General features: G+C 40.9%; 1 protein-coding gene across 1 annotated transcript in view; it reads right to left on the reverse strand.

Annotated features, from left to right (window-relative positions):
* The window catches only part of Otoa (otoancorin), a 69,181-nt gene extending 60,284 nt beyond the window's left edge, over positions 1-8,897 (reverse strand). The window contains exons 1-4 of the mRNA XM_087209110.1: positions 1,695-8,897; positions 1,311-1,339; positions 1,188-1,218; positions 1,044-1,071 (exon numbers count right to left, since the gene is read on the reverse strand). Of these exons, the coding sequence (XP_087065236.1) occupies positions 1,044-1,071; positions 1,188-1,218; positions 1,311-1,339; positions 1,695-1,785 (179 nt within the window). The 5' untranslated portion in view covers positions 1,786-8,897. The remainder of the gene's footprint in view (positions 1-1,043; positions 1,072-1,187; positions 1,219-1,310; positions 1,340-1,694) is intronic.
* Positions 8,898-10,083: the final 1,186 nt, after the last annotated feature.

Genomic DNA, 10,083 nt, shown 5'->3' on the forward strand with positions numbered 1-10,083 from the left:
ACCTTGTGCTTGCAAGGCAGGCAGCGGAACCACTGAGCTAAATCCCCTGCATCAGGCTCTAACTCTTAGCTGTGCGAACTCAGGCAATTTGCTGAATGTTCCTATGCTTTCATTTCTCTTTTATGAAATAGGGCAAACAACTGTGCGGATTCAAAAGTGGATAGAAAGTGCTTAAAACAGTGCCCAACACATAACAGCACTCGCAGTCTTTGTTGTTGCTGTTGTTGTGGTGGTGCTGAGGCTAGTACCTGAAGCCTTGTGTATGCTAAGCACACACCCTATCACTGAGCTACACCCCTAGACCTACAAAGAACCTTTCATAATCCCATGTTATAAATAGATGTGTGATTGAATGGATAAATAATTTAGCCTGAGAAAATACATCCAAAACTACCAACCGGAGTTATGTTAGGTAGAGGAACGTATATAGGGATCTTCCACTTCAACATAACTGGGTGTTGCTGTCATGGGACTCCAAGGCCCCATTTCTTCCCCTTCATTGTACTCGCCCTATTAGAATTTTTTGTTAATATCAGCCTTCCTACCACACTGCCTGGGTCCCTGCTTCACATCCCCAGTACCTAGCACAGACCTGTGGGCAGCACACAGCAGGACAGGGAAAGGAATAGGCAGGCCCTGGAGCCAGATGCTGGATGAAGTCCCAGCTTCACCGCTGGCCAGCTGTGTGGCCTCCGTTCACCCTCCCTGAACCCCAGCTCCACTGTTCTGTTCAATGCGACGACAACCAGTCCTCCTTCGCAGGCCGCTTGTGTGGATTACATGTATTTCTATGCACCAAGCTCTTGCAACAGTGCCTGCGATGTCATAAGCATTCCATAAATTTTGGCTCTTCTGCTACAGCAGAGGAGGAATAAATATTTCCTGAACAAGTGTGTCAATTCTACAACACTTGTGCATTGGTTGACATTTTGTGACATTTTTTGTAATGAGCACATATTATTTCCTACTATTAAGAGATTTCCTTTAAGAATTATTATTCAAAATCTATCCCATCCCTTCCCCTCCCCTCTAGGGCAGGTTACCTTTGAAACTGTATGAGATCCAGTAGTGCTACAATGGGAATAAAATGAAAAGACAACTTTAAAGGAGTCATTCCAGAGAGATCACAGCTGCATTCTGTTTGAAATTCATAAAAGATGCAAGTGGGAACAGAGTGGGTACATTACCATTCAGATAGCTTCCCTCTATTATTTCTTCCTAAAAGGCAAAGAGATAACATCAAGTATAACATTCAAAAGTTAGCAGCTCCAATGGAGGGAATTTTGATCAAAAGTAAATGGAACACTCACCGCCATTTTTTGCAACAGTGGATGCAAATCTGTAAGAAAGCCATTGAATGTACAAGTAGAAGTGAATTGTGTGACCTTCAAAATACAAATACAGATGAGAAGAGCTCCCCCAAAAGCTACTCATAAAAGAAATGTTCAGTGAAGTTTAATTTTACCTGTGCCCAGTGTGAGAAAACGCTGGTCTGAAAAACCCTTTTAGAATAACCCTGAAAATCCTACTCATCCACCCACCTCTTATCACCATCCCTCCCCGACCCCCCACACACACTCACACATGCACACATGCATACATCTCAAAATTCCTGAAAGCCTACATTGATCTATCCCACTACATTCCCTAAGATGCATAGAAATCATGGAAGGGATTCCTCCCTCAGGACTTACCCTGCCTGGAATTTGAAGCTTTCTGACCTGTCACTCCATGGCTCAGAAAAAGGATCAGGAAAAGAGACCATGTCCTAGGTTCCTGAGACATTCTCCTGGAGTTAATTCAAACATAGAAATGGCTCAGGCTTGTTTTGTTCCAACGTTGGAGAATATTCAAAAGACAAAAGGGTGCATGGAGACCCAGAGTGCCTTGACAGTTTTTTAAAAGTTAATTTCAAAATTCCAGCTACTTTGCTCTATTTAATCCCCTATCCTAGTTTAAGACACATTCATCTCTCTCCTTAGTGACTACAATGGCCTATCTACATTCCACCCCTCTCCATCCTACTGATTCCAGTGAAGAGGAGTGGTTACAAAATAGACACTATTATATCTCCTATGAGATTTGTATCCAAAATAGAAAAAGAATGCTTATAACTAAGAAAAAAAAGTCAAAGGAGGAAAAGACATAAAGTTAAAATTCTTTAAAATAAATATATAATCGGGCTGGGGATTTAGCTCAGTGGTTTCGCCGCCTGCTGCACAAGTGCAAGGACCCGAGTTCAATCCCTGGTACCAAAAAAAAATAAAAAAATAAATATATAATTGTCTAATAAACACACAAAGGATGATCACAGCATTAGTTAACAAGAATACGCAAATTAAACCACAACGAGACCACTAAAAACCCACTAGAATGGCTAAAACTTAAAACAACAGTATCAAATGTTGGCAATGATATGGCACCACAGGAACTCTCCTATGCTGTTGATACAGCTGCTTTGGAAAACTGGTAGTCTTATAAAATTAAATATGTACTTATGATGAAGGAATTCCAATCCTAGGTATTTACCCAACAGAATTGAAAACATGTCCACACAAAGTGTGCTCAGCTTCATTCATAATACTCAAACAATGGAAACAACTCAAATATCCAACAACAAATAAAAGGTTAAATAGGGTATATTCACTCAATGGAACACTATTCATCAATAAAAATGATTAAGTTAGAATTTTGATTTTAGCCACAATGGAGTAGGTGGCAGGGGGTAAACCCTCCTGCCTTAAGCAAATAGGAAACCAACCAAAACATATGACACAAAGGCTTCCAGACATCAGGCAACAGGTAGCACAAGGCTGAGATCCTGGAAAGAACAGAAACAAAGGAGTTGAGCAGCCATTGGCTGCATATTGATGTAAGAAACCACCTGGGACTGGAGACAAATATACCAACAGCCAGGACAATCCTTCGAAGTCACAGGGACGGAGAATAGTTCCCGCAGATGGAAACTTCTCCACTGGGCCTCCAGGACAGTCCTCAGAGAAGACAGACCACATCAGTTTCCTGGGTTTGATATTGTACTACAGCTATGCAAGACGTAACTGAGGGAAACAAGGTGAAGAGCACATGGGACCTCTTTGTGTATATTTTGTAATTGCCTATGAATCCACATCTTAGGCACCCAAAGGAAAAAAGAGCATATGATATACATAGAAAAAGGAATAAACTTCTGATAGATGCAACAACATGGATGAACATCAGAAACATTATTCAGAGCAGAAGAAGCTAGTCACAAAAGAGACTATATCACATAATTTCATTTTCATGAAACTCTTAAGATGGACAAATAATCTCCAGGGATGTAAGAGAAATCAGAAGTCTCCTGGGGCACATTTAGGGTGCAGTGAGTGTTTACTGCCAAGGGGCACAAGGATACTTTTGGGACAGCAGCAATTCTGTATCCTGATTGTGATGGTAGTATCTGCATTTATCCAATCACATTAAACCACTCACTTAAAATGGGTATATCTTATTGTATGTAAGTTATACCTTATAAAATGTTGCTATCCAAAGAGAAAGGAAAAATCATGAGCTATGGAGCCAAACCACCTGATTTCAATTCCATCTCTGCCACTTACTAGCTGTGTGATATTGGACAAGTTTCTGTGCTTCACTTTCCACATCTGTAAAATGAGGTTAACAATGGTATCCTCATTATACTCTTTTAAAAGGAAAAAAATGAGTTAATAATGGCAAGTCATGCAGAATGGGCTTTGCTCAGTGGGAGCTCTATATGTAGATTTTTTAATGCAGAGCATAATGCCAATTTTAAAATAAAGGTACATTGTTGTAGGTGTATAATACCCATATATATTCTTTAGAATAGTTCTATTGATGAATTATTAATTTTAAGTTTATGAGTTTATTCTATTAAACAATGAGTACTTAACAGAAAAAAATTCAAAAAGTATTGATTTTTATATTTATTGAGTGTTTACAAAAATGCATCAAAATTTTCAACATCAACTGTTTTCTGGTGTGCAGTCTAAATAATAACAACAGAAATAAATTCCTATATAACTACAATGAAAATGCCAAATGCAAATACAGCAAAAATAATCTTTATTTCAATTACCACACCTCAGACAGTCTTCACACATGACTACAGCATGTTCCATACATACATATATATCGCTTACACTGACAGCATATGTGTTTTGCTTTCCTGGCCTGTTTGTAGGACATACTTGACATCTCACTGGTCTTGCTGTTTTGTCAGGAGGTACTTATTATAATATATAATGTGTAGTTAACAGGAACATAAAATACCAATAAAATAAAGTATTAATATGTATTGTGCATTTAGGAATAAACACCTTCACAATCAGCTGTGTACTTGCTTACAAAACCTAAATGAGAACATCAGAAATAAATTCTTATATGCACTTCAATGAAAATACCAATAGAACCCTACAGCAAAAAATAATCTTTGCTTCAATTGTCACACCCAAGGCTGTCTTCACACAGGACAACTGCATGTTCCATGCGCAAGTATTGCTTACACTGATAGCACGTATGTTTTGTTTTCCTGTCCTCTCTTGTAGGGCACAGTTGCCATCTTTTTTGTTTTCCTGTTGTCATAGTAGGTCTCTGGGATGCTGTGCCTGCCTGTTCACCTGTCAGCTCACCAGTGTGCTCCATAATTTTTTTGTGTAGTTGCCCAGGCAGAAACATTTTGGTTTCCCTTGGCTGTAAATGATCTCTTATGAGTTCCAGCCCCAATCCTCTAAGAAAATTTCTGTGATATTTATCACTTGTTATTTGCTTTATAAACTATCAAACTATTTATGCCACACATGTTTAGGATCCAGTAAAACACAACCATTGGCTAATGCTTTGTGTTTCAAGTGACATCGGTTGCTGCATCAACAGCATCTACTCCGCCTTTGGTTTTGTTGTAAAAAGTTACTATCTCAGGCTTCAGTTTTGTCAAGGCTTTAGTATAGTTAAAAACAAAAGAGCTGAGTCACTTCTTTCCTTTCCCTTGTTCAACTGTAAATGCCACATCACAATATACTGCCTAAAGCTACAGAAACCACAAAATGCTGCAAGATGTTGTCAATAGTCATGTATTCAGATGGTATGTAAACTGCTTAACCTTTTGAAACAAAATTCTCAATGAGCAGATAGAACCCAGATTATCAGTTCTTTTTCTTCCATGGTGGTGGTTTTGTCAACAAACATCAGGCAATTTTGAAGGAAACCAAATCTCCTCAGTGTCATTGTTATTCTACAAAGTTCAAGCCCACACCCATAAGTCTTTTATAACCATAAGTCTTTACATTTCTGTGATTACCATGAGAAAGCCCTGCTAAGTACAGCAGATCTATAAATGCTTTCAGTTCAGCTAGTGAGGTGTCATAATAAACACATATTTTAGTATGGCTTCAGCTGTATACAGAACGTTTTACTTGTATTTCATCATGTGTGTATTTCACAATATCTTGTGGCATTTCATCTCACAAACAATTTCCAATATTGAATGCCAGTGCTGGCATTCCATCCAATATGTTTCACCCCTGCCAAGATCCTCACTATATTTTCAGACGTAGTTTTTCGGGGGTTTTTTTGGTCTTTGTGGGTCTTTGCTCTCGCAAGGCAGGAGGCAGACCCACTGAGCTAAATCCCTGGACCTCAGATGTAGTTCTAACACTGGATCGTTCCATTTGGTTGTGAGACCATTTTGTACCATTTCAACTAGTCATGTACTAACATTGCTGTTTTCTTCATCATCTGTATCAGGGAGGTCTTCATACCCTGTCTGTATTTGTCAATTCTTGCTCCTTTCACTGTCACAAGAACTTTGGCTCACTTGGCCAAACATATCTGTGCACAAGTCACCTGATGATTCACTTTCAACCTCCTCCAAAACTTGCAAATCTGGTTTTTCATGTGCTATCATACTGAATTGGGCTACTTCTACCAGAAAAATCAAAAGAAACCTTTAAAAAACAAATCCTAAATGCACATCTGTTGCTGCTTTGGAGCTCATGTACACACCTTGCCATTCATCTGCCAAGTGGCTGAATACACAGATGGGTTCCTGTCATCTCCAGGCCTAGCTGTGAGTCACACCCACATTCCATTATGGTAAAGTACATGTAAACATAGGTAAAAATCCCAGTTTGACACTTGCACAGGTGCACACACCTTGCCATTCTTTGTACCAAATGGGTAAACACAAAGATTCCTTCTTGGTCCCCAGGTGCAGCTACCGAGATGCACAGCCAGCTACCATTATGCTAAAGTACAAATTTACAGTAGAAAAGTATGGGATGGGTTGTTGTTACCCAGTGTTACACCCTACAGCAAACAAGCCAGATTAACATTTTCAAATTTCAAATCTATTCATTTCACCATGTCTCTATTTCTCTCAGAATAAATCCCAAGACTTTTTCAGCGGCCTTATCACACACAAGCCCCTTCACCCCTCACAACCCAGGCTCCTGCTCAGGCCATCCTTCTGTCCCACCCAGGGAACATTTTTCCCATATCAAGGTCCTCTCAGAAGGCTTTTCCCCTCCCTCTTTGCCTGGCTAACTCTCTTTGCAAATCTCAAGACTCCAATGAGTCCTTCCATAAATTCTCTAAGCCAAGACAATTAGCCAGAAGAAAAGCCCAACTCTTCTCTTTTATAGCACAGCTATCTTACCTGTTTATATCTATGTAATTATTTCATGCATTCATTCATCAAACATGTATTGAACATTACTATGTGCCAGGCATTATTCTGTACTCTGAGGATATAGCAGTGGGCAAAACTAAGTCCCTGCTGGTGTGTTGAAGTAAGCCAGGCAAAAAATAATAATCAAATAATTCTATTATGCCAGGGAGTGATAAATGTTACAAAGAAGAAAACTGGGCAGAAGAGACAGTGAAGAAATAAATACTGTGGTCGATAGCATGTTCAGGACCGATCTGAGGAGGTGAAGGAATGAATCACAGGAATATCTAGGGAAAGAAAAAGCGATAATGTAAAGCCCTTGAAGTTAGAAGCATAATTTGAATGTTCAATAAATGGCATGAGAGTGAGAAGATGGAAAGTGAGTTTGGGGAAGAATCAGGGCCAGGGTAGCAGGGTGTTTTGAGCCATTGTGAGCACTTGGAGTTTAAAAAAACACAGGAGCTGGCCAGGGGAATGTAGCTCAGCGGCACAGCACTTGCCTGTTAAGTGCAAGGTCCTGAGTTTGATCTCCAATACCAAAAACAAAAAACAAAACAAAACAAACAAACAAAAACACCGGAGCCCCTGGTAGGATGTGAACACGAGAATGGCATGCTCTGACTTCCATCTTCTAGTCAGAGGCTTCTGACTAAGCCCACTGATTGCTACATTGAGAATCCTCAGGGAACAATGAGGCTAACAGGGGGACAAATCCACATGCCAGTGACTTGGTCAGAGGGACCAGTGAAGTCGATCACAAGCGGCTGGATTCTGGAGCTGTTTCAAAGGTGGAACCAGATTTGATGTAGAGAATGAAAGGAAGAGAGAATCATAGCTGAATCCAAGGGTTTGGGTCTGAGCAGGTAAAAAGATGGGAGATGGGGAAAACCACAGGGCTCCTGAGTTTTGGCAAGACTCTCTGGAGCTCCATTTTGGACATGCTATGCTTGAGAGGTCTGTTGAATATATGGGCGGGGAGAGTTAGTGGACAGTGTTGGTGTTTGAGTCTGCAGGTTAGGGAAGAGGTCCAGATTGAATTTGTCTGTGCATATATATATTTTTTTCTTTCTTTTTTTTTTTTTTTGGTACCGGGGGTCGAACTTGGGACCTTGCGCTTGTGAGGCAGGCGACAGAACCACTGAGCTAAATCCCCGGCCCCTCTCAGAATATTTTTAAACCCACAACATTGGATGAGATCACCAAAAAAGTGAGCCTAGGTAGAAAAGAGGTGAGTTTTAAGGACAGAAACCCAGGGTACCCCGTTGTCTAGATGGGACCAGCAAATTCAAGACTGTGGGAAAGTCTCCAGAGTAAACAAACAACCTAGCTTCTTCAGAAAATATACTAACAGTGATATAGGGGAAAAAATATAACTCCCAACCTGCTAGATGCCAGACATGCCAAGTTCATGTTCCTCAAAATCGAAGAATGAACTCTAAGGAACCACAAAAGTTAAGAGTAGGAAAAATTTATTGAGAGAGATAACTCCTGAGAAACAAGAGCGGACCAGAAAGTAGGTTGCCATGGACCCCTTTCTCCTTTGGTTCCTGGCTGAGATGGTGAGCAGTTCTGCTACACCACACACTCCCACAGTGATGTGCTGCTTCACGGTAGAACCAGTCATGGACTGGGACCTCCAAAACCATGAGCCACAACAACCCTATTCTGCCAAGTTAATCACCTCAAGGATTTCTCTACAGTGTTGGAAAAGTGACTAACACAAACAGTTTTTACATTGTTTATATGGCTGAAAAAAATCAAAAGGATAGCATTTCTTGACATAAACATTTTACATATGAAATTTATTTCCAAAGATTTTTTTTTTCTTTTGTACCAGGGATCAAACTCAGGACTTTGTGCTTGCGCGGCAGGTGCCAGAACCACTGAGCTAAATCCCCCGCCCTCACATACAAAATTTAAATTTTAGTGTCTATAAAGTTTTATTAGAATGCACCCTGCCCATTCGTGTAAGTACTGTCTATGGGTGCTGTGAAAAAGACTATGTCCCAGCACACATTTAAACCTGCAACACTGAGTGCCCTGGTAACACTTGAACGATCTTCCACAAGGTGACTACATCTCGATTGCTGAGGGGTTGGCCTGCAGTAGGTTTGGTAAGTACATACTATGGTGTTTGTATAATGAGATCATGTAAGGATGCATGTCTAGTCCCTGTCATTAAGCAATGCATGCTTGCATCTCCTTTTGCATATTGTACATGGTGAAATTTTTTCTTTTCTCCTCTCCCCTCCCCTCCCCTCCCCTCCCCTCCCCTCTCCTCTCCTCTCTCTCTTCTCTCTCCCCCTCTCTCTCTGTCATAGGGGGAAGGAGCCAAAGGCAGCCACAGGGCCTCCCACCTGCTAGGTAAGTGTTATACTATTGAACTACATCCCCAGGCCCCCAAATTTTCTACATAAGTTTTAAAAAAGAAAGCAAACCAACCAATACTGTGTATCTTTAATAAAAGTAACCAGGAGATGAGGAAGTAGGGAGGGAACTGAGAGGAGTGGCCAGAGGGCCAGTGCAGGTGGGGAACAGTAAGGGCAGTGTCCTTGAGGTCAAGTGGAGGAAGAAGGCACCTACAGCTTCTCAAGGGTTTAGGAGGAGGAGGTCAGAGTTGGTCCTCGCTCCAGCTCACTCCCAGGCAGACCACACCCCAATTAAGTGATTGCACCCTCTTGTAGTATTACCAGCAACTCTGGGTATTAAAAGGAACCCCATAATGCACACCTATGGTCTCTCAAAATTATTTTATGGGCATCCCAGCATTCTCTAGTACAGATTTCCTTGGTATTCCCTAATTTGCTATGTCAATGGATTATTTTCGCCCCAAGGGAGCCTCCACAGCCAGCTTTGGTAACAGTTACGCTCATTTTACTACCCAGGGCAAAAACAGACTATGACATTTTTGAAACCTCCAAACACCAAAAGCTGGTACATTCTAACAAACTTGGAGTGAACCAGATTCCAAAGCACTTTAGAGCCCCAACCCCATGAACCTTGAAGCTGTTATGTTCTACTCTAATAATAGCTTCTTCCCAAATTGGGGTGTTTTTGGCTTTGGGGAACCTCTGGTCTTTGATTCTGCCTTCCCTTTGGCCAGCTGCCCTGGGTCATTAGCTTCATTCACAATCCTCCAGTTTCCCACACAATGAGGCTTCTTGTGTGCATTGCTACAATCTCTCTATTAACTCTACAAGAGGTTTACAATTACTGAAACAAATGCCTGGCTTTCTGCTGCACATAATGTCTTCGATCCAGCAAAACCCCAGCCCATCACCAGTTTGGGATTTGAGTTTAATTAAAAGCTCTTTGGGTCACTCTCTTTTAGGAGACAGGCCAAAAAGATTGAAAGGACTGAGCAGAGCAATGGCGATTTGGAGCCGATAGCTTTCTCCATG

Source organism: Heterocephalus glaber, unplaced genomic scaffold, assembly GCF_053883595.1.
Source record: "Heterocephalus glaber isolate CG9 unplaced genomic scaffold, H.glaber_assembly_v1.0 deba00000943, whole genome shotgun sequence".
Lineage (NCBI taxonomy): Eukaryota > Metazoa > Chordata > Mammalia > Rodentia > Bathyergidae > Heterocephalus > Heterocephalus glaber.